At 43.1% G+C, this 24,873-nt stretch overlaps 1 protein-coding gene and 1 long non-coding RNA gene across 12 annotated transcripts in view; one reads left to right on the top strand and one right to left on the bottom strand.

Moving 5' to 3' along the window:
- Positions 1-24,873, bottom strand: part of NAV2 (neuron navigator 2) — a 696,386-nt gene that overhangs the window by 175,696 nt on the left and 495,817 nt on the right. For 8 of the 11 annotated variants that reach the window (XM_075927729.1, XM_075927722.1, XM_075927724.1 and 5 more), the window contains 2 exons: positions 24,510-24,539; positions 23,107-23,264 (listed from right to left, as the gene is read on the bottom strand). In XM_075927729.1, the coding sequence (XP_075783844.1) occupies positions 23,107-23,264; positions 24,510-24,539 (188 nt within the window). The remainder of the gene's footprint in view (positions 1-23,106; positions 23,265-24,509; positions 24,540-24,873) is intronic. The other 3 variants (XM_075927723.1, XM_075927726.1, XM_075927731.1) reach the window with 1 other exon arrangement.
- LOC142829173 (uncharacterized) lies at positions 2,797-11,030 on the top strand. The gene is made up of 3 exons (XR_012903561.1): positions 2,797-2,934; positions 3,863-3,948; positions 10,858-11,030. It is a non-coding gene; the product is annotated as an uncharacterized LOC142829173 (long non-coding RNA).

Genomic DNA, 24,873 nt, shown 5'->3' with positions numbered 1-24,873 from the left:
CTGCCCTGAGCCCTCATACTCCCCATCCCCAAACTCCTGCACCCCCACATACCCAGCCCCCTGCCATAACAGTCTTGCACCCTCATGCACCCAAACTCTGAGTCCATCATACACCTGACCCCCCTGCCCTGAGCCCCTCATACCCCCACATCCCCCCTCATGCACTCCCCAGCCCTGTCCAGAGCCTAAAATGCACTTAAACCTCCTGTCCTGAGCCAATATACCCTCACATCCTCAAAGTCCTGCACCCCCACATTTCCAGTCCCCTGCTATAAAACGCTCTTGCACTCCCCAACCTTGTGCCCTGAGTCCATCATACACCCAAATCCCATGCCCTGAGCCCAGGGGCAGATGAGATTTTGCGGGGCCCAGGGCAGCACAATTTTGTGGGGCCCCCCCTTTGACACGGTGCATGTGCAGTGGCACCACGGTGCATGTGCGGTGGCGCCACGGTGCATGCATGGGACTTCTTGAAGCACAGGGTCTGGGGCGGCCACCCTGCTCGCCCTGCCCGAGCCCCCTCATACGTCCCAACTCAGACCCTGTACCCCCACATCCTCAGCCCCCTGCCATAAGATTTTCAGAATGCATGCATGAAGCTGGATTTGACCAGTCATAAGGTGAGTACAAGGTTTCATTTATGCTATTGGTTAATCATTATGTCAATTATTAGTAATATTAAGCTGTATATTTTCAGTCCTGCAAATGGGGATTCTTATACGGCTCTTTGTTGACCACGTGTTCTGAATTTGGTGTAGTTTGGCTCCTTGGTTTGAAAAGGTTGCCGATCCCTGTTCTAGAAAGATACCTAGCCATGATTTAGAGGCCTGCATAAAGACCTTTTTGTTAAAAATTTGCACCTTATCTCTATCTAAATTTGTCTAATTTCAGCTTCCAAAATGTTAGATACTCTTCTGCCTTTTCTGATAGTTTAACTATCCCTCTATTATCAAAGATTAAGTAACCTTTTAGCCTTCTCTTGGACAGACTAAATAGTCAGAACTTAAATCTCTTACTATAAAGTCACTTTTCCCAGACCATTAATAGTTCTTGTAGGGTTTTTTTTTTCTGAATCCTTTTCCAACTTTTCAATTTTTGAAAACTAGTTTGGTTTCTAATTTAGAACTTTCTGTTGTTGAGACTACAGGCCAATTGGGTAAAAAATGTTTATAAAAGAAGCCATATTTGCCATGCGAAAGGTTTTTCTCCTTTTTTGTTCCTATATCATTATAATTTAGGAAGTTACCCTGTAAAGACATTATGGAAAACAAGAACCTTTGGTATCTTGTTTATTGTTGGTGGGTCCAATTTAAAAAAGCAGACTTATACAAACATACTATACAGTCACTGGATTTATAGATTTCATGCCACCTATATTTATTCTGTGCCACAAATTCTCTTGTTCTTACTAACAGAAGTATAAATAAAAATGCAATTGACATTATAAAAGAATGCATTTAGTCTCTGAAACATTTCTACCCAATTATCTGTACCAACTAATAATTTGGTATGTGCAAATACTGTGTTGGCCAACAAACACACTGTGGGAACTATCTGATTAGCACACTGAAGGTCACTTTTCTTTGGTGTGTTTTTGCTAGATGATTATCAAGTCATTTTACACAACTGGGCCAGGATTAAACATTAGGGAAACAGGGTGGGGGGAATGTAGGTACACCTTTAAACAGCATGGAACTAGGAATGCTTTTAGGAGATTGAAAAATGTTAACAGATTCTGCTTAGTATATTCCTCCTAAATAGGAACACTTGGTGTCTGGGTTATTTAAAAAAAAAAGTCTGAGCTTATTATATAGTATCAATATAATGTATTTGATTTCCTAAAAACTATTTTAGTTTACATAAATGTATCAAATATATGCCAAAATACTGAGCATTTAAAAAATATATATGTAAGGGTTTTTTCCCCCCAAGTGATACAGGTTGAACTTCTCTAGTCTGGCACCCTTGAATCTGTACGGTGCCAAACCAGAGAATTTGCAGGAGTTTAATATTGTCTAGTAGCTTTACCAACACATCCACGGCTTACTAGACTTTTGGAAGACTATTGGGGTAGATTAGAGTTAAATAACAGCACAGAACACTGACAGCCAGGACAGCTGGCTGTAAATAAACTTTATGGGACTGCAAGAAACTTGTCCACCCCCATTATGCGTGGGCATCCAGCTAACTAAAATCATGCTAGACCATGGATGTTGTCAAACTAGAGAGTGTTGGACTAGAGAAGTTCAACCTGTGTATGATGAATGGAAGTTTTAGGGAGTAAACTGCTTTCTCCTTACAAGAAGTACAACACAAGAAGTAAGAAGCACATTTCCCACAAATATGTCTCAGTCACACCTGGGAGTTACCACTCATTGGAGGTGAAATTGTAGTTTAGTCCCCGTGGTTGTTCAGTCTTTTATCCTCTTTCAAGAGATTCCTCACAGGGACTCCTTGATTATGTGTGACAGTGTTTGCAGTTAAATAATTAAATAAGCAATGCTTTTAGAATACTTTATATATATAAAACTTCGCAAGTATCATCATCATCTGATTCGGACATTTGTCCAATAGGAAGTACACAGAAATCGAGTTTCTTTCTTTACAGTCTGAAAAAATATAAATCATCTTTAGCTTTCAGAGTAGAGAAGTAACTACCTAGATTTTACTTTCGTAACATTTTACTATAATTTTATCTTGTATTTAGATGGCAAAGAAAATCTAAGTGCAAGGTTTTTTCTACATAGACTTTTACTGCCCTCTGCAGGATTATTTTAAATAAAAAACTATATTCATAAAGAAAACTGGAAAGGACTCTGTGGTGGTGAAGCCGTTAGGTGCCAAGCCTCAAGCATATTTTTGACATTCATAACTGATGCAGCAAGCCCAGAAGAGCCAGAACTATGAAATGCCAAGCCTAGAGATTCATTCCTGGTAAGCCCCATCACAAATTAAGCACTAGATAATATAGTATTTCCCAGAATCCCATGGAAGATAGCTGGAACACAAAGACATTAGTGTTTACTGTATCTTTACATTATGTTTAATGCAATTTTCAGTTGGGGAGTGGGGACGACAGAGCAATCACATAAAGGATTGCTGTCATATGCTTTGTGGGCTTGATCCCGAAAGATTCAAAGCCCTCTTCTGAAGTGCTCAGTGTCCTTGGAATGCAGTGAAGTCAGTGAGAAAATGAAGGCACTCATCATCTAGTGAGAGTGCTCAGTAGCTTGCAGGATTGAGCTCCTGATGCCTTGCTTGCCACACTCCAAATGCTGAGACACTATGTGAACCCCCAGGCTATCGGCTCCCAAACTGGGGGTGTGTGAAGAAATTCCAGGGAGGAGGGGGGAGGCACGAGGTGTCCCAACCTCCCCCCCCACCCCCCGTCAAATCCCTCCCAAGAAAGAGCCTGGTCCGTCTGGTAAAAAAAAATTCAGAAAATATCGGACATGGGAAATGTCCAGTATTTTCTGTTTTTCCTGGCTCGGGCATCTGCCGGACTACACCCAGCTTGGGCTGGCTAGGGCAGGGGGGAGGATGGAGTGTCCTGGGCAGACTTCAAAATGGATGCCTTAAAAGGGCAATGCCTGCTCTGCTCTTAAAAGGGCAACCTTTTATTGGGGAGGGATTAACAACTTTTCCCCTGGAGTACCGGCACTTTTTTTTTCTTTTACACTCAAGTTTTGCTGCTATTTTGAGGGGGGGGGGGCGTGAGGGTTTCTCAAAAATCAAAGAGAGAGCACGATGCCGAAAAGTTTGGGAACCACTGCCCTAGGCTGTATCAAGGAGAGAGCCTGACGTATCAGGCCTATTACTCAATTCATATGTACTTGTAAATTTCAATCTTGTTTCTGCCCAGGGGCTAGTTCTGCTGCTCCAGTACAAAGGAGAAAGAAAATGTTTCTCCATTGCACAGTGCATATGCAGATTTGATCTCAGATTAAGGTAATTGTTTGTTTGTTTAGAGGTCATGCCTGTGAAATAGCTTTCGGGAACAGGACTATTACGAGTTTCAAGATATCTGCTCCCCAATGATTCACAGAGCAGGCATATGAATGTTTGGACTGCTTAGAACTGTCTTGAATAATTAAGATGAGTTCAACAGTGACTTTGTACAGTGTCAGATGTTATTTATGCTGTAGTTTACTCAAAGTAAACCAGACAGGAGTATGTTTATATATACATAGGCTGAATGACAATGACAGTTCAGATGTGAATTACAAGGCTTTAATTACATGAAGGGCTCTGGTGACATCAGAAATCACAAGCTTGAATGGCTCCTAATTTCTCACAATCCCAAGATGTAATTAGACCCTTGTTCCATTTTTCTTTATTAAAAGAGCCTTTAACAACCCAAGAAGAAGAATAATTCACAGCAAAAAGCACTGCCTAGAATGCTATTGCTATTATAAATGCCAAATGCTATTGCTAATCATCATGAAAAGAAATGAAACATCTTAGCACAGACACATCTTCTTACTGCTGTGTGGGGAATTTATACATTCAATTTCCATTAATGTGAATAGATTTCTGTACTTAAATCTCCATCTACAGACTACAAAACTGACACTCCATGAGGTCCTTCTAAGACTTCTGATGTGTAGAATATGTACGTACAGGGGTAGTGGGAATAGGAGGGGAGGTCGTAATAAAAAACTTTTTTTAAGGCCTGAACACCAGCCATCACACATTTTCTTTATACCACAGATAGCAAGGCCTATACATTTGTTTTATTCTGTTTCTAGGGTTGGCAGGGGTCCGGTATTGCGGCCTCTGTCCGGTAAAAAAAAAAAAAAAAAACAGAAAATATTTTGTTTTTCTTGGCCAGTAGGCCACTTGGGACATTCTTCCTCTGCCACATTTGGTGGGGGGATTTAAAGCAACATTTTGGGGGGGGAGGGTGCCAACCAATTTTTTTCCTGCAATGTTCAGTATTTTTTGTGAAAGTATCTGGCAACCCTATCTGTTCCCTTCTTTTCCTAACTCCTCCTTTTCTTTCCCCATCTTTTCACTAGCACATAAATTTACTATGTAAAGAATATTATTGATATGTCTTAGTGACATCAGAGCTGCAATATAGAGTCAGCTAATTACCATACCAATTTAGTGAAAGATGCTCCATGATTTGTGCAGTATGGAGAGTACAGACCTGATCACACAACGTTTAGATTCTGCAGTTCAGTGGGGGCATGTCTACACAACAGCGTTATTTCAAAATAACTATTGTTATTTTGAAATAAGGCCAGTGTCCACACAGCAAGCCTGTTATTTCAAAATTATTTAGAAATAACGGGCTTCTTATTTCCAAACAATAAACCCTCAATCCATGAGGAATAGCGCTTATTTAAAAATTGCTATTTCATAATAGTGGTAGTGTGGCTGCTCCACAGTGGCTATTTCGAAATAGCTCCTCACCAGCCCCTTCCTGGGGCTCCAAATTGAGGTAGCGTGTCCACAGTAGGGGAGCTTGCCTGGGACTAATGTTGAGGCTTCCTTGTAGTGTGGATGTGCTATTTTGAAATAGTTATTTCGGGAGTTAATCCAAAGTAACTTATTTCAAAATACTCTTGTAGTGCAGACATAAGAGTTTAACAAAAGTTACAGGTGCTCATCATGCTTCAAATAATGTTTTTTTATGACTGTATCCAAATTTTTATTAGCGGCCACTCATTTTGGCTCCCTCAATTTTTGAATGTCCTACCTGAGACACGCTGGGTCCAATTTTCAAAAGTGCCATGCATCCAAAACTCCAGCTGAAGTCAAGAGGAGCAACAAGTGCTCAGTACCTCTGTATCAGCACCTCATGTCATCTGTATCTCAAACTGGGCACGCAAAACGTGGCATACCCAAGTTCAGTGGCCACTTTGCAAACTTGGTTGCATAGCTATTTTACATTTTTGAGGAAAAGGATACATATTACAGATAAACAAATGCAAAAAATATCACACTGAACACTGAAATACAAGCAATACCACACCCAATGAAGTCTGTATTCTTTTAATTTTCCTTAAAATGTAGGATTGTAGTTCACAAATATTAAACTGAAAATTGTAGCAGCTGCTAAAGAGGTTATACTGATCTGTCAGAGGTAAAATGAGTGCACATTTTTTTCTCTCTCATTTGCATTTAACAAATTATCCAAACTGGCCAATCTTTGCACTGATCCCACTAATAAGCTTCAGATAGCGTCTGGCTTCACTTTTATATCCAGTGAGTACTGCCAAAGACTTAGCTTTCTTCTTGTGACAGCAGGGGTAGTTGAAAATCAAGATTAAAAACATACAGTTGTGTACTTGTTTCACACACTATGGGACAGTTGGGTCACAAGGGATAACACCTATATTTAACTCCTTATCACTGCCTTAGCTTCTTTTCTTGCAAACTGTTCAGATTTTAAATGAAAGGAGTCGGGAGCTAATAGATTATTTTCTGTCTGTTTCACATTCTCTTCCACGCTTTGTAAACTGGAGTTTATCAAGCCAAATATTAAGAAACCGTCAGGGGCAATTTCAGGTGACACAATGAATAAATGGAGTGGAAAGGGTCACGAGCTAGTGCATAAGAGCACAGCTAGCCAAGGTGTTGAGAGATTCTATTTTTGCTTTTGTCACAAACTTTTTAGGCTCACCTTTCTGCACAGCAGTTTCCTCACAATAAAAGTGATAACAACATTTACCCTATCTTACAGAAGTTGTGTGTGAATTATTTCATTAACATCTAAAAAGCAAAGAATAAGCTAGATGGGGTGGCAAACTTTTTGGCCAGAGGGCCACATCAAGATACGGAAATTGCATGAATGATCATGAAATTGGGTTTGGGTTCTGGCTGGAAGTCCGGGCTCTGGGGTGGGGTCAAAATGAGGAGGTCTGGGTGCAGGAGGGAGCTTGGGGTTGGGGATAAGGAATTTGGGGGTGGAGGAGGGTGCTTTGGAGGGATCAGGGTTTGGACAGGTGGGACTGGAGTATGGGGAGACTCAGGAGTGTAGGTTCCAGCCTGCTCTTGCCGCCTCAAGCAACACATGTCCCCCTTTTTGCTGGATCCTACGTGGAGGTTCTTTGTGTGCTGCCCCAATGTAGCAGCTCCCATTGGCTACACTTCCCCATGAATGGGAGCTGCGTGGGAAGTTGGGGCAGGCGCAGTGCACAGACCCCTCTCATGGCCCTGATGCACAAGAGCCAGTCAGAAGGGAAGCCCCATATCCTGCTTGAGAGCTGATTAAGCGCCTTGTGGGCCGTATGTGGCCTGTGGGACGTAGTTTGCCCTGCTCTGGGCTAGATTGTATCTTTAGACACAGCCCCTGAGTAAGGGAAGGAGTGTCAACTGCACATCCCAAAATAATTGGAAAATAATTGTTCCAAAAGGAGGAAGGATGTAAACAATTTTCTCATGCTGGTTCAGATGTACTGGACAGTGCACAGTGCGTGTGGGTATATGCGTGGGACAGAAGCACATAAGCCAAGTTTCTTATCTTGCCCCACTCACAGTCTCCAGAAGAAGTAGCAGCAAGTGCTTACCGACTGCTTCTTCTCTCATGTCCAGATTCAAGTCTGATTAGCTTGCATAAGGATATTGCAGAGTTCAAGTCAATATTAACTTCTATGTTTGTAGAGATCCTCCGGTGAAATTAATGCAGGGAAGTCCTAGGCCTGTGTTATGCAGATGCATATGTTATGCAAGAGGTCAGACAAGATGCTCCCTTCTGGCTTTAAACTCAATGTAAGATTTTAGCCAAGTGCACAGTACTGTCAAAACACGTGGTTTGATGATACAGCCAGTCATCTGTATTGCTTTGGGTGTGTAGGTGTTAGTGATATATGTGCAATTCAATAACCTATCCTTTTTGTAACACAGTACAACAATATTTGATATTGGATAAAGCCATTCCCCAAGTCTTCTAAAAACGTGTAGAATTTAATTAACGGGACCCCCAAGCCTCACTAATGTGGTCCCAAATGTGCTGGTGGGAACAGGGGACAGAGTGAAAGTGGGAGCTGGGGCTGAGGAGAGGGTGCTGCTGGGTGGGAGGATGCTGGCTCAGGTGGCGGGGTGTTGGGCAAGGTGCTGGGGCAGTCAGGTGGCGGAGTGCTGGGGTCAGGGACATGGTCCTGCTGGGCACTAGGGTGACTGGCAGGGTGCTGGGACAAGGAACAGGGTGCTGCTGGGTGCTAGCGTGGATGGCAGGGTGCTGGGGCCAGGGCGGTGCTGAGTCCTGGGGTGTGAGGCAGGGTGTTGGGGCCAGGGACAGGGTGGTGTTAGGGTGGATGGCAGGGCTGCCAAGGAGCGGGATAGGGATGGGGTGCAGGATCTGGGAGTGAGGTGGGGGGGGCGGAAGGGGGCAATGTCTGGGTGGTAGGTAGGGTGCAGAAACAGGCTGGATGTAGGATGTCTGGCCAGGGGGAGGGAGCAGGAGCAGATTGGGGGTAGGGTGTCTGGCTACGAGGGAGGGTGCAAAGAGAGGACTTGGACCTCCCTGATCTGGCACCCTCTGGACCTGACTGGTCCCAGATGAGGAATTTTTGGACCATGGGAGGTCATTTCAGGGCTCCTAGTTTCCCTGCTCCCCACTAGGCTTCTTTGCACCTCTATCCCCTGCAACCCAACTGAGCTGCCCACCCCTGCTGGTTCCCTGCACCTCCCCCAAAACCATCCCCCACAATCCAAGGGAGTGCAGCACCAGTTCCCTGCAGCCCCTCACAGCCCAGCTGAGCTGCCCATCTGTTCCGTATGCCCTCCCCCATCCACCTCAGCCCAGCTGAGCCCTGCACTGGTTCCCTGCATGCCTCCCCCACAGCACAGCTGAGCCCCGTTTCCCGCACCTCCCCCAAGCCCCGCAAAACTGCTAGGCCAAGCGCCGATTCCCTGCCCCTCCCTCCCCTTGAGTCTAGTTCCGGTTCCCGGCACCTCCCTCCTCCTGCAGCCAAACTGAGCTCTAAGCTCCACACACACACACACACCCCACAGCCCAGCCCAGTCCAGCCAAGCTCAGCTCCCCGGACCTCCCCACTCTGCAACCCAGCTGAGCTCAATTTCCCTGCACCTTCCCCCAAACCATGCAGACATGCTGAGCCAGCGCTGATTCCCTCCCCCTACCTTCCTTCCTTTGGCTGTGTCTATACTGGCGCGATCTTGCGCCAAAGCGGCCGCTTTTGAGCAAAAACTTGCTTCCTGTCTACACAGGCCGTGTGTTCTTGCACAAGTACACTGACGTTCTCATGTATGAAATCAGGGCTTCTTGCGCAAGAATTATGATGCTCCCGCTCAGGAATAAGCCCTTTTGCGCAACTGTTCTTGTGCAAGAGGCCAGTGTAGACAGGCAACATGAATTTCTTGCAGAAGAAAGCCCTATGGCTAAAATGGCCATCGGCACTTTCTCGGGAAAGAAAGCGTTCACACTGCCATAGATGCTCTTGTGCAAAGCACAGCTCGCACATGGCAGTGTGGACGTGTTCTTGCACAAGAACTCTTGCACAAGATATTCTTGCGCAAGAAACCACCAGTGTGGACATAGCCTAAGAGTTTCTTCGCACGAGCAAAATGAATTTTGTGTTGTGCACCAGTACAGAGTTCATGTGGCTTGTTTGGATGTGTCACTGTGGCATCCAAGTTATTAATAAATATTTTTAAACCTTTACCTTTTCTCTATGCTGCCATGTCTCCTCCCCTTGGTCCATCAGCTCCCCTGGTGCCCGCTGCCTCCCAACTCCTCACCCTCCTCTGCTGTCCTGACTCCTGCCCTTCTCACTGCCCTCAGCCCTCCTTCAACCTGCCCCCCCTCCACCAGCCCTTCTCCCTGTGCCCACTCCTCCAGTAGCCCCACTCTGATCATGTGAGCTACCCCTCCTCTAACACCTCCCTCTACACACCTGCCCTGCGTCTCTCTTCTGGTGCTGGTCCCTCCCCTGCAGGTGTCTGCCCTTCTGCTTCAACCCCAGAATCTCCTGGCACTTGCACCTTCTCTTACTCCTGCACCCTTCTGTTGCCTCCCCCTTCCCTCACTGCCCCTACCGCCTTTGCCCTCTTTTTCCCTGATGCCCACCCCCTCACCACTCTCTTCCCCCGTTCCCCTCATGTCCCTATGCCCTCACCCATGCTCCATCCTGGCCTGCCTCATGCCCACCCCTTCTTTCAAGCCTTCTCCCAGCACCTCCCCCTCCCCCCTGTAGCCCTCAATGCCCTTACCCTCTCCCCTCCCAGCATCACCCTGTCCCCCTCTCACTGACACCTCCCCTCCTACCTTTTTCCTCATTGTCTGCACTTGGCCCCCTGGCAGTTGACTCTCCTCTACCCTTTACTTTTGGTGCCTTCCCCTCTCTTCCCCTTCCCCTTCCCTGCCGCACAAGCCCCTTCCTCTCCCAGCCCTACCCCTTCCCCTACCTTCTGCCTTCCACTTTCTGGGGCTGGAGTCTGCGCTCCATCCCAGACTCTGAACCCGCAATTCAGCCACACGGCGCAATGCTCCAGTTCCAAATATTGGTGGAGCATGGGCACCACGAGACCATACAACTCGCTGCCCATGCCTCTGCCGGCTAGCCAGCTCTCTCTCTTTCAGAGGTGGCGAGGGAGTGCCGGCTCCTCGCGGAACCCCTAGTTTTGCTTCGGAACCCCTAGTATGACAGGTTGTTTTCCTAGTCCATATATAGTTTATAAAATGCTGTATATAAAAAATTTTTGAAAGAAAACCACCAAATTTTTGTAAATCAGATTGTCACCTACAGAAAAGAGAGTTAAATCATTAAAAATAATGTGCCTTCTAAAATACCTGGACATTGATTTACCAAGATAAATTACTGGTAATTTTTTGACATATACATATTTGCTATGGTAAATGCAAAGTATTTTCTTTTTCTCATATAGCTCCTGATGTGAAGGTTCTGAGTGCCTCCTACATAATGCTGAGTTATCCAGTTGAGACCACTGATTGTTGAGGTTTGGGCCCTAACTGCATTTGGAATAATACTGTTCAGACCAGTGAAGCTCAGTCAACAGATTTGATGATGGGGAAAATACCATTTGATGAAAAGAAAGAAGTGAGCATCAAGAAACATGGGCATGTGGGACCAGGGCTCTAGTCACTTCCTATGCAAAAGTCTCACTAAGATCAATGGAAGTATGCTTGTACAACCAAGAGAAGACTCGTACCCCTAGGCGCAGGACTGCCAACTCACTGCTAGAGAATAGAAATGTTTTGACATTAAAAACACTGAATTATAATGCAGATCTACACTGCACCATTATTTTGGACTGACTAGTGTTATTCTGAAATAGCAATACGAGCACCTACACAGCAATTCCATTATTTCTAAATAATATCAAAATAACGGGCATCTTATTCCAACTTCTGTAAACCTCGTTCCACGAGGAATAACTTTTCTTCCAAAATAATTATTTCAAAATAGCTGCAGTGTGGACAGTCCACTGCTGCTATTTCGAAATAGCTCCTCACCAGGCCCATTCTAAGTAATTTCTCCACAGTACTTCCTGGAGCTCTAAATCGAGATAGTGCATCCACATTAAGGGAGCCTGCCTCAGACAAATTTCAAGGCTTCCCAGTAGCGCGGATGCCCTATTTCAAAATAAGCTACTTTGGAATATATCTTCCAGAAGTGCTTATTCTGAAATAAGCGTGCAGTGTAGATGTACCCTACGGGTGCATCTACACTGCAGGGCTTCCTCAAAATAAACTACACAAATTGAGCTACGTTAATTGCGTTGCTTATTTCGAAATAGAGAGCGTCTACACAGCACTTATTTTGAAACAGCACTCTTCCTCCGACTTCTCTTATTCCTCGTACAATGAAGGCTACAGGAATCAGAGTAAGAAGTCCTCCAGCGTGACAGTATTTTGACACGATTTCAAAATAACTGCCTGCTGGAATAGTGCTAGTTATTTTGAAATAGTGTACCAGTGTAGACGTACTTAGTGTACTGGTGCAATGACTTTTTTAAGGATGCCAGTTTAGCTGTCCTGTTCACCCACAGGTTTGACAGCATCAGGCTAGAATGACCTTGCAAATAAACTGCTCAATCTTCACTTATGTCTTTAAAATGCATATTCCACTATAGAGCTCTGAAATGCAAATTCAAACTAATGAATATTGTCAGCTCCCTAACTTAGCAAGTGGGGACATGTTCAGTAACAGTTATTCAACTGAGTACTGTCTGAGAGACAACACTGAGTCTGGCATTTCTGAGAAGCTGAAACACATATAAGCAATTTTTGCAACATCCATAAAACTATAATATGCTCCATCTTAAAAACCTACGCTAAATGATCCTTGAAATTAAATTTAAATCATGTACATTTGGCACCTTAATTATAAACGAGGTGAGGAAGTCAAATGGATCTATTTTTCACATGAACACACTAAAGAAGCCTCCACTGGTCATTTTCCATTCCCATCACAGTACTCATCAAAAATACCACTCTTGGTGATTTGTTTTCTATTCCCCCTTGTCTGAGATTGATGCAGACTTCCAAATAACAGAATGAAAAGGCATGTTTCATAAGTGCCAGGGAAACAGTATTTATTGAACCTCCTTTTTATGTGTGCGCTCAAGACAGCAGGTCACAAAACTACCTTTATTACAAGGGGATATGCTTTGATTACATTGAAGCAGGAATGTACCTTTGCTGGCTAAAGCCAACTGTTTCTCAAATAGTAAATGTCATGCATTTACAACATTCAAGGTCTTAATTTATCTTCCCTTGAATGTCTCCTTCATGGAGCACAGTGGGTCTTTCAAATTCAGTAACACTAAAACCAATTATAGCTGAACGCATGGTGGCCACTTCCTGGGCTCCATGGTAAGCTCTGCCGGGACCCCAGTACCCCAAAAAAACCTCCCTAAGCCAGGGTCCCCTCTGACACTCAGACTCCCTCCAGGAGCCCACCCCATAACCCCCCATGTACCCTAAACCCTTTCCTCCCTGGCCCCATCCCAGAGCCCACACACCCACATCACAGGCCTCAGCCATCCCCACTTCCACACCCCAAACTCCTTCCACAGCCTGGAGTCCCCTCCTGAACCCAAAACATCTCATCACCAGCCCCAACCCTCAACCCCAAGCAGTGACAGCCCTTAGCCCCCTCCATACTCCAACCTCACATCCAGATCTCCCTCCCATACACCAAGTCCCTCATCCCTAGCCCAACCCCAGAGCCCATAATTCTAGCCAGAGCCCGCATACCCCTGAACACCAATTCCTTGCTCCACTGTACCCTGAACCCCTCCAACCCAAACCCACACAACCCATTCTCCAAAATGCTGCCCCCAGCACAGTGAGGGTGAAGGAAAGCAAGTGATAAAAGGAGGAGAGGTGAAAGAAGGGGGTGGACCTACAGGAAGAGATGGGGAGGGGCCGGGGTATTTAGTTTTGTGCCATTTGAAAGTTGGCAACCCTATCCCAGGACTCCTTTGCATACTAAGAGAAGTGTAAAGAGGCCATAAAATGACGGTAAATTACATTTACATTAACTTTAAGGCACTGTATAATTTTAGAGCAGTGCACAGGGACCCCAGTGTAAACTGGGATCAGGCCATTAGGAAAGAAAACCAGTAGGGCAGATTCTGTGCAGGGTCTCTTGGGAAAGACAGAACAAACGGCTCTTTCTTTCATAACTGATATTCTTTTGAGATGTGTTACTCATATCCATTCTATTTTAGGTGTGCGTGTGCTCACCACATGCACAGGCACCAGAAGTTTTTTCCCCTCAATCGTATCCACAGAGGGCTGGCTCTGGCGCCCTCTGGTTAACAGAGGTGTGTGACATCCTCTTAGGCAAAAATTCGGACTGGGGGTCACAACTGGATCTTCTCTTGGTAGAAAATTGTGTAAGGAGGGTTGGAAATAAGGGCTTTAATCTTAGACACTCACCTCACCAAGGTAATAGATACAAGGAAAGCAATCTTCCATGAGAGACATGAAATGGTACAAGAAGCCAAAGGCTCAGAGGGAAGCCCAGTGAGTCTCTAGAGGACACAGTTGAGGCCCTGTTAAGGAATTGGGTCCCTGACCAGTGGGAAGAGTCAATCTAGTCCTTTTAGGAACCAGGAAGAATTGTAGTGAGAACACACCGATTTGCCCTGGATGCGCTGGGGGAACGCTCATACAGCTAAATGTCCTTGATGGAGGAAATTACAAGGTCTTGAATAAAGAAAAGTTATTTATTAGTTCCCATAATAGAAGAACTAGAGGATACTAAATGAAATTAATGGGTAGCAGGTTTAAAACTAATAAAAGAAAGTTCTTCTTCACACAGCGCGTAGTCAACTTGTGGTACTCCTTGCCAGAGGGAGGCTGTGAAGGCTAGGACTATAAAAGAGTTTAAAAAAGAGCTAGATAAATTCATGGAGGTTAGGTCCATTAATGGCTATTAGCCAGGATGCGTAAGGAATGGTGTCCCTAGTATCTTTTAGTTTATTAGCTGATGAATTCCTTCATCAAGTAGTTGTTGAACCAACAAGGGGGGAAGCCATTTTAGATTTGGTTTTGGTGAGTAGCGAGAACCTCATAGAAGAAATGGTTGTAGGGGACAACCTTGACTCGAGTGATCATGAGATAATTCAGTTCAAACTAAATGGAAGGCTAAACAAAAATAAATCTGAGACTCGGGTTTTTGATTTCAAAAGGGCTAATTTTAATAAATTAAGGAAATTAGTTAGGGAAGTGGATTGGACTAAAGAATTTATGTATCTAAAAGTGGAGGAGGCCTTGGATTATTTTAAGTTAAAGTTGCAGAAGGTATCAGAAGCCTATATCCTAAGAAAGAGGAAAAAATGTATAGGTAGGTGTGTTAGACCAAGTTGGATGAGCAAGAATCTTAGGGAGGTGATTAAGAAAAAGCAGAAAGCATATAAGGAGTGGAAGATGGGAGGGATCAGTAAAGAAAGCTACCTTATTGAGGTTCAAGCATGTAGGGACAAAGTGAGGGTATGTCTACACTACCCTCCTAGTTCGAACTAGGAGGGTAATGTAGGCATACCGCACTTGCAAATGAAGCCCGGGATTTGAATTTCCCGGGCTTCATTTGCATAAGCGGGGCGCCATTTTTAAAACCCCGCTCGTTCGAACCCCGTGCAGCGCAGCTACACGGGGCACGAACTAGGTAGTTCGAACTAGGCTTCCTAGTTCGAACTACCGTTACTCCTCATTCCACGAGGAGTAACGGTAGTTCGAACTAGGAAGCCTAGTTCGAACTACCTAGTTTGTGCCCTGTGTAGCCGCGCGGCATGGGGTTCGAACGAGCGGGGTTTTAAAAATGGCGGCGCCCCGCTTATGCAAATGAAGCCCGGGAAATTCAAATCCCGGGCTTCATTTGCAAGTGCGGTATGCCTACATTACCCCGCTAGTTCGAACTAGCAGGGTAGTGTAGACATACCCTGAGAAAGGCTAAAAGTCATGTTGAGTTGGACCTTGCAAAGGGAATTAAACCAATAGTAAAAAGTTTTATAGCCATATAAATAGGAAGAAAACAAAAAAAGAGGAAGTGGGACCACTAATCACTGAGGATGGAGTGGAGGTTAAAGATAATCTAGGCATGGCCCAATATCTAAACAAATACTTTGCTTCAGTATTTAATGAGGCTAATGAAGAGCTTAGGGATAATGGCAACATAACAAATGGGAATAAGGTTATGGAGGTATATATTACCAAATCCGAGGTAGAAGCCAAACTCAAACATCTTAATGGGAGTAAATTAGGGGGCCCAGATAATGTTCATCCAAGAATAGTAAAGGAACTGGCACATGAAATTGCAAGTCCATTAGCAAAATTTGTTAATGAATTTCTAAACTCAGGGGTTGTATGATTTGACTGGAAAATTGCTAATATAGTTCCTATTTTTAAGAAAGGGAAAAAAGTGACCCAGGTAACTACAGGCCTGTTACTTTGACATCTGTAGTATGCAAGGTCTTGGGAAAAATTTTGAAGGAGACAGTAGTTAGGGACATGGAGGTTAATGGCAATTGGGATAAATTACAACATGGTTTTACAAAAGGTAGATCGTGCCAGACCAACCTGATCTCCTTCCTTGAGAAAGTAACAGATTTTTTAGATAAAGAAAATGCAGTGGATCTAATCTACCTTGATTTCAGTAAGGCATTTGATACAGTACCACATGGGGAATTATTGGTTACATTGAAAAAAATGGGTATCAATATGAAAATTGAGAGGTGGATAAGGAACTGGTTAAAGGGGAGACTACAGTAAGTCATACTGAAAGGTGAACTGTCAGGCTGGAGAGAGGTTACTAGTGGAGTTCCTCAGGGATCAGTTCTCGGACCATTATTATTTAATCTTTTTATTACTGACCTCGGCACTAAAAGTGGGAGTGTGCTAATAAAGTTTGCGGATGACAAGAAGTTGGGAGGTATTGCCAATTCAGAAAAAGATTGGGATATCATACAGGAAGATCTGGATGATCTTTGAAATTGGAGTAATAGTAACAGGATGACAATGAATAGTGAGAAGTGTAAGGTTATGCATTTAGGGATTAACAACAAGAATTTTAGTTATAAGCTGGGGACATATCAGTTGGAAGTATCGGAAGAGGAGAAGGACCTCGGAGTCCTGGTTGATCACAGGATGACTATGAGCCGCCTTTGTGACATGACGTGAAAAAGGCTAATACGGTCTAGGGATGCATTAGGCGAGGTATTTCCAGTAGAGACAAGGAGGTGTTTAGTGCCGTTATACAAGGCATTGGTGAGACCTCAGTTGGAATACTGTGTGCAGTTCTGGTCTCCCATGTTTAAGAAGGATGAATTCAAACTGGTACAAAGAAGAGCCACTAGGATGATCCGAGGAATGGAAAACCTGTCTTACGAAAGGAGACTCAAGGAGCTTGGCTTGTTTACCTTAACCAAAAGAAGGCTGAGGGGAGACATGATTGCTCTCTTTCAATATATTAGAGGGATAATTGCCAGGGAGGGAGAGGAATTATTTAAGCTCAATACCAATGTGGACACAAGAACAAATGGATATAAGCTGGCTATTAGGAAGTTTAGACTCGAAATTAGGTGAAGGTTTCTAACCATCAGAGGAATGAAGTTCTGGAACAACCTTCCAAGGGAAGTAGTGGGGGCAAAAGACCTATCTGGCTTCAAGGTAAAGCTAGATGGGTTTATGAAGGGGATGGTTTGATGAGGTAACATGATCTTGGCAATTAATTGACCTTTCACTATCAGCGGTAAATAGGCCAATGGTGGGAAGATAGGAGTTGCTACAGAGAACTTTTTTTCTGGGTGTCTGGCTCGTGAATCTTGCCCACATGCTCAAGGTTCAGCTGATCGCCATATTTGGGGTCGGGAAGGAATTTTCCTCCAGGGTAGATTGGCAGAGTCCCTGGAGGTTTTTCGCCTTCCTCTAGAACATGGGGCACGGGTCACTAGCGGGAGGATTCTCTGCATCTTGGGGTCTTTGAACCATCGTTTCAAGGACTTCAATATCTGAGATATAGGTGAGAGGATTATTCTAGCAGTGGCTGGGTGAGATTCTGTGGCCTGCATAATGCAGGGGGTCAGACTAGATGATGAAAATGGTCCCTTCTGACCTTAAAGTCTATGAGTTCCCATAACAGAAGAACTAGAGGATACCAAATGAAATTAATGGGTTGCAGGTTTAATACAAAAAAGTTCTTCTTCACACAGCGTGTAGTCAACCTGTGGAACTCCTTGCCAGAGGAGGCTGTGAAGGCTAGGACTATAACAGAGTTTAAAGAGAAGCTAGATAAATTCATGGAGGTTAGGTCCATAAAAGGCTATTAGCCAGGGGATAGAAATGCTGTCCTTGGCCTCTGTTTGTCAGAGGCTGGAGATGGATGGCACGAGACAAATTGCTTGATCATTGTCTTTGGTCCAACCCCTCTGGAGCACCTGGCGCTGGCCACTGTCGGCAGACAGGCTACTGGGCTAGATGGGCTATGGTCTGACCAAGGACAGCCATTCTTATGTTATGTTCTCGATGCTTAAGGTGCAGCCAGGAGAAAAGTTTGTAACTACTGAGAAAGAGAAGGCTTGCCAAAGCAAGAGAACATTCCATCACTGGCAATGAGAAGGAACGGAGTGTGTGGCGGGGGGAGGGGAGAGCTGGTGGCACTCCTCATATTGTGGCAGTCCCCTACAGATACCTTTGAGGAAAAATCTTTTGGCACCAGTACACAGGATGAACATATACACCAACAATGTAATAGACATGAGCAAGCACTTAAAGAACAACAGAAGATCCCCTGATGAAAGGTAGGCATGTGCTGTCTGCATTAGGACTGGTGCAGTCTATAAATATACTAGTACAGCCCTGGAGGTCTATCAGAGGATTCCCTTTCAAGTGCAGATTTGAATGTCTTCTGAAGTAGGATGCAGGTTAGCAGGTCATGGGAAGGTTAGTGAGAGAGAGAGAGAAAGAGAGTAAGCTTTTACTGGGCCAATTTCTGTTGCTACCCTCTATACTGACACAGGTTAACAGTCGTATTCTGAAAAGCAGCCCTGAGTTTTGGATATCCAACTTGAAATGCTGTGTAGGATGCTGCGCTGCCTAAGGTAACAGAAATCCATCTCAACTACTGCATAAAATTGTTTGTAAAAATCAGCAGAAGTTGGAGACACATAAACCAGTACAAACTGGATTAAGTAAAAAAAAAATCTAGTAAGACATCTGCAAGACTCCTGGTAAAGTCAGGGTTGTCATGACAACAAGATAAAACCCCTCTAGAAACGTGAGACATATTTTTAGCTGAAATCAACAAAATATGCATTGACAGGCTAATTTTAATGTGATGGGTTGCTACCGCACCCTGGCTACCGTTTTTCTGTGGGTCACCAAAAAGAGCAGAAGGACACATGGACTGGAGGGAGCAGAACTTCACAAGTATGGCTGTCCTCCCCTCCCTCTTCTGGGCCTCTGAGATCCAACATGACACTTCGGGGCTTTTTATGTCCTAATCTTGAAAGTCTCAGTTGCGTAGCTGTGTAAGTCTGTAACTAAGAAATACTTAAAAATCAATTAGTGGTCCTGTAGCACCTTAGAAACAAAAAAATATATAGATAGTACCATGAGCTTTCATGGGCACAACCCACTTCTTCAGATGATGAGTAGAGCCAGAGGCACAGAGAGGCACAAAACCCCAAAAAATTTAAAGCGGAAAAAGGGAATTTTAGGGGTCTCTGTGCCCCTCTGTGCATCTTGCTCCACTCATCATCTGAACAAGTGGGTTGTGCCCATGAATGCTCATGATACTATCAAATATTTTTTTTAATAAACTTAAAAAACAACAAATTGTCTGATAGCAAATTTATCCTGTACAGACTAACTTGGCTGCCCCCTGAAGCTTTTATATATTTTTTTTTGGTAGTCTATAAGGGTACGTCTACACTTGCTTCCTAGTTCGAACTACAGATGCAAATGCAGTTGACCGAAATTGCAAATGAAGCGGGGATTTAAATATCCCGTGTGCCATTAGCATGATCTCGCCGGCGCATTACTCCGCTCAACAGCTGTTTCGGAAGTGAAAGTGTGTGCCAGGACGCGTTAGTTTGAACCAAACCCCTTAGTTCAAACTAACGTTACTCTGTCATTTTTTGAGGAGTAATGTTAGTTCGAACCAAGGGGTTTGGTTTGAACTAACGCGTCCCAGCGCTGACTTTCACTTTCGAAACAGCTGTTGAGCGGAGTAACACACCAGCAAGATCATGCTAATGACGTGTGGGATATTTAAATCCCCACTTCATTAGCGATTTCGGTCACCTATATTTGCATCCCTAGTTCGAACTAGGGAGCAAGTGTAGACGTACCCTAAGGCTGTTTCTACACTGCATCCATAGCTCGAAATAAGCTACTCAATTTGAGCTATGCAAATTGCATAGCTTATTTCAACGCAATTTTGAAATAGCTTATTTTATCGTTTGGTGCTGTCTACACAGCACCAAATTTTGAAATAACCCGCTATTCCGAAACACCCCTTACTCCTTGTGGCATGAGATTTACAAGACTGTTGGAATAGCGAGCCCATTATATTTCAGAATAATAGGCTTGCTGTAAAGATGCGGATATCCCGGAGGTATCCCAAAATAGTGCTGCAGTGAAGACGTGGCCTAAGGTGCTACAGGACCACTGATCTTGACAGACATCCTAACTAGACCAAGCCACCGAGGAAACCAGGTGGCTTTACCACCTCTACCAGCTGCATTTAAATAATGAATGGAACCTGAGACTTGGAATCCCAATGTCTTTCCCTTCCTCTTATGCTTTTCTCATTCCTCACTTTTTTTCTTCTCTGCCCTATTTGTCTCTTTCTGCCTTGTGTGTCAGCCAAGACAACTGCACCTAAGCAAAACTGCTATGAGCCTGTCACCAGAAAGGCAGCTAAAAGTAACATTATAAACAGCATAAGGATGGTACAAGATTACCAGGACTCAGAGTGACTGGTAAGTCCATATACTTGGTCTGTGTTTTTCCAGCACCAAAGATCAGAATTTGCATTTTCTACCTTTCTTTTCTCTCCCCTTTTGTGTGCATTTGTCTTCTTTTGTCTTAAAGCAAGCAGGTTTAGATTCCAAGAATAGCAGTAGCAATAAACCATCTGAACTGACCTTTGCTTTTCCTGATCAAGAAGACAGTTAATACCATCTAAGGACGGTCAATCAGGAGATTTCCCTATAAAACACTTTATACAGCTAAAGGGATTTGGAATAAGGAAAATGGTTAAAATGAAAGCCTCACTTAATACTTTACCTTTCAAGTGCTTTAACTGTTTGGTTTTTCTTCTTCTGTGTCTTTAATAAAAGGTTACAAAGATTTTTAATGGTGGTTGGAACAATGGGAGAAAGTCATGGATAAACTGACATGAAATTCTGTACTACATTTGACTGTTTAATGTTGTAACAGCAAATGAGAATTATTCCCTTGTTGATCCTGAGACCTTGCTTATCACAAAAGCACCCCAGAACTGAGTCATCCAAAACACTGATCAATTAGAAAAATATATCTTCTAACTGTAGAGCTGAAGGATGAAATCACCCCTTTAATGAATTATAGCTACTATGTGACATTATGTAACCTCATGAATTGTGGCCATTTTTTTATTAATGGAATTTTAGAAATGAAACAGTGTTAACCATTTCTGGATAAATTTGTTAGTATTCTGATAAGAATTGCCTCTGAAGAGTCTATAATTGGTTTATATATATATATATATATATATATATATATATATATATATATATATATATATATATATATATATATATATATACACACATACACACACACACACACACACACTGTTACCCCATTTTAAAATTTAAAGTTAGGTGCGTGTCCCATTAAATAAAGAAGACCCAAGTCCCATCTGTCATTAACTGATGACACATAAGTCATACAATGCCATGGGGCAGTGGGACAGGATCTATAGACCAAAACATATAAAATGATGGGTGTAAAACTATAGGATTGGGTCTTTCAATTCTACAATCATCCTCCAGGAGCACGAGTGTGCACTAATACAACCCATCTCCCCTCCACATGTCTAGATCACCTGGCCAGTGAACTAGTATGAGCAGCTGAGGCTGGTAATTCTACCCCATTCATAGACCTTTATGAATGATTGTGTGTATGTGTGGTGGATAATTTTAGTAGCTAGAGACAGTAAATGAATTCCGCATTCACAATAAACATGGCATATTGACTTAGCCCCCCAAACAAGATTCTGCTAGTTCTATTTCTCTAGAAATAGAACTAGCGGATCAGAACCATGGCCCCGATTCTGCCTTTGCTTATAGAGGTTTAACTCCTATATAAGGGGTAGTGGTATACACTACAGCAGCACAGCTATGAATCTGTAGCTGTACCACTGTAGCACTGCACTGTAGATGCTTCCTACATTGACAGAAAAAATGCTTCCATCTATTTAATAATCCGCCTATGGATGAGGCAGTAGATGGAAGAATTCTGTCAACCTATCAGCCCAGCTGCATCTAGAGTGGGGGTTAAGTCAACCAAACTACGTTGCACAGCTCTGAGCAATATAGCTGAGTTGACCTAAGTTTTAGTTATAGATCAGGCTGAAGTGAGGTCAGAATTGTTACCCATGAGTCCTCAGATTCTAGAGCTGTGAACTTACTGTCGACTCTTATTGGATGAACCTGAGCTAGTAGTATTTTGTATGGCACAATTAGTAACAGCAACATAATCTCTTGATAGTACTGATACTACAGTGTCTGTAAGGAATTAATTACAAAGTAGGAAATTGAATGTTTTGTGACTGAACAAACAACAGATAAATAATTTACTTCAGTGCATACAAAGAAAATAATAAATCTACAAACCTCTGCAACTCTCCCCTCCCCAAGTTTATAAACATTTAAATCAGTAAAGCTCTTTCTAAGGGAAAGAGTTCATGGGAGAAAGAAAAGTAGCCTGTAGATTGTGTCAAGATGGACTGCTCTATCTCCCTCTTGTAAAAGGCTGCAGGGATCCAGATGAAAATAAAACTGACACAATAGGAAGATACATATAGCAGGAAGGACTAATGGAGAATCTAAAAGGAGAGGCAGCAGTACAGTAGCAGGAGAAGGGAAAAATCAACTGCAACCATAGAGGGGCACTCTGGCAGTGTGACTGATCTTTTTAAAAGGAAAAACAAACACATTTCGGGGAGAGATCATCTTCAATGCAGGTACCTACTCAGATTCTTACTCAGATTTTTCCCCAGTCTTATTATAAAAATGCCTCCGCACACGTGAGATTGCTGCTTACTGATTCAAGTATATTTCCTTCAGTGTTATCTGTTTGTTAAATACCCATTAGCCACATCCCAATGACTTTATCTATTTTCACTGAAGTAGACAGCAAATGACTGTACCACCTTTAGTGGAAAAATGATCTCAGACTGTTTTTATTAAGTCCTTACTAGACAGCCTGCTGTTGGCTTCAGAGGAAGTGAGCTACAGAAGGACTGAGTGAAAGCTATGCCAAGCCCCCTGGATCTGATACTGTATTTTCTACAGTCCACAAATCGGAGAGATGTCTTCACCCGTTCTGTAGTGCCAGTTATACTCCATTTCCATTTAACAAACCAAAGCAATGCAGACCTGAGGAAATTCACCTACCTTTTTCATTGCTGTCTGATGGAGATGGTTGTGGATTAACAGGTTTGGATTTGTCGTAGTTGTTAAAGCTCTGGCTGCGCCGGTTGTTGGCACTGATAGACCCACGAGTTTTGGCTTCGCTGCCTGCAGCAGATACTCTCGTGGTAGGCCCTGGAAGTCTGTTAAGAAAAATAAGAAAACAGAACAAAGTACTCTTAAGAAAAACCACGACCATTTGGAAAAGGAAAAGACAACTGAAAACCATGCGTAATCCAAGAATAAAGGGAGCAAGGCAATAGCATTTTGTGGGTTTTTAAAGGAATTTAACCAAGGCACCACAAAACATCCTGGATAAAAATATACATAACAGGGGCTACAGTGAAGGACTTTACCTATGGAAAATCCCTTGAATTGGATATTGTATTATTCTAAGATGTGATTATCAGATTTAAAATATTCAGAACCCAGTTCTGCCATCCTTGTTTAAGTTGATTCATACCATACTTGGCATGTAGTCTGATTGGTTTCAATGAGACTATGAGCAGAACTACTCAACCTAAATCACGGTGGCAGAATCATGTTCTCAGTCAGTTCTCTTCAATGTGGTAGCCCTTTGTCTTATTCTCCTCTCCCTTATGCCAGTGTAAACAAGAAGCAACACCAGTGAATTCAATGGATTTATGTTGCTGTAAAATTAGTGTAAGAAAAAGGATAATCTGAGTTTTATGTTCCTAATTTAAATTGTATGATGCATTCTACACAGCACTACAGTCAATTCAGAAACAGACAATGGGGCAAAAGGGGCTGTTGCTGAACAACTGGTATTTCTCTACAGGGAGAACATTACACTTGTGCTCAGGGAACTGAACAGGAACTGATTTTCAATGGAAAGTTAATATTGTTGTTTATTTTTGGATCTGCAAAACTCTCTAAAGTTTCAGTTCTGGCTCCTTCAGAGCCCACTACTCTCCCATGTTATAGCAAAGCAGTGGGATGGACTGAGAACTTTGAACTGGACGGCCCCCTGGATTAAACAGCAGGATGCTGATAGTCACATTTTGTCGATGAAGGGCCCTCATTGGAATTCATTTCCTTTTTGATCCAGCAGACCTCAGGCTTGCAAGCTTTATCTGCTTTATCAGGCTTTTTATGAGGAAAGGAAATTGGGGCTTCAGAGTAAGATGCTGAGAATAATTTATTCTATCGTATGATATTTTGAGTACAGCTGGTATTTTTAAAAAAAGTTGAATGGAGTTACATGACCAACTCCCACTGAATTTGAATAAGATATGGGCTTCTCGTTCTTTCACATGAGGCACCCTGAAAAAAATCAGTCTTGATGTACGTACAGTGCTCACTGATGAATCTAAATAAATGAAATACAACAGAAACAAAATATGAAATCATGCCCGCCACATACATACCTGTAGAAAGTTGTTGAGACTTTCAAGTACCTGGGAAAGTAGTATGACACTTTTATTTTTGAGGCTAAATCCCCACATGTATGGTGGTAACATTGAAAGACAAGAACTGCTCTCAACATTTACTATGTTCAGCATAAGTTAAAAAAAAATTCTATATAATCACTGTCACTTAAATGAAGTGTACCAGTAGTGAGCCTAATCCAGATGCCCTCATCATCAGGGTGTACTAAACATCTTTTACTTAGAAAATCCTTTGGCGGGGAATGAAACATGTTAAATCATTGTTATATCTATAGCACCATTTCCAACATGCTGGAACATGCTGCTTCTCAAATCAACCAACTCTTCAGAGATCAGTGAGGGG

The sequence above is a fragment of the Pelodiscus sinensis genome, chromosome 4 (assembly GCF_049634645.1).
Source record: "Pelodiscus sinensis isolate JC-2024 chromosome 4, ASM4963464v1, whole genome shotgun sequence".
Taxonomy (NCBI): Eukaryota; Metazoa; Chordata; order Testudines; family Trionychidae; genus Pelodiscus; species Pelodiscus sinensis.
The sequence above is the reverse complement of the archived record's forward strand: the minus strand, read 5'-3'. Positions and strand labels throughout refer to the sequence as shown.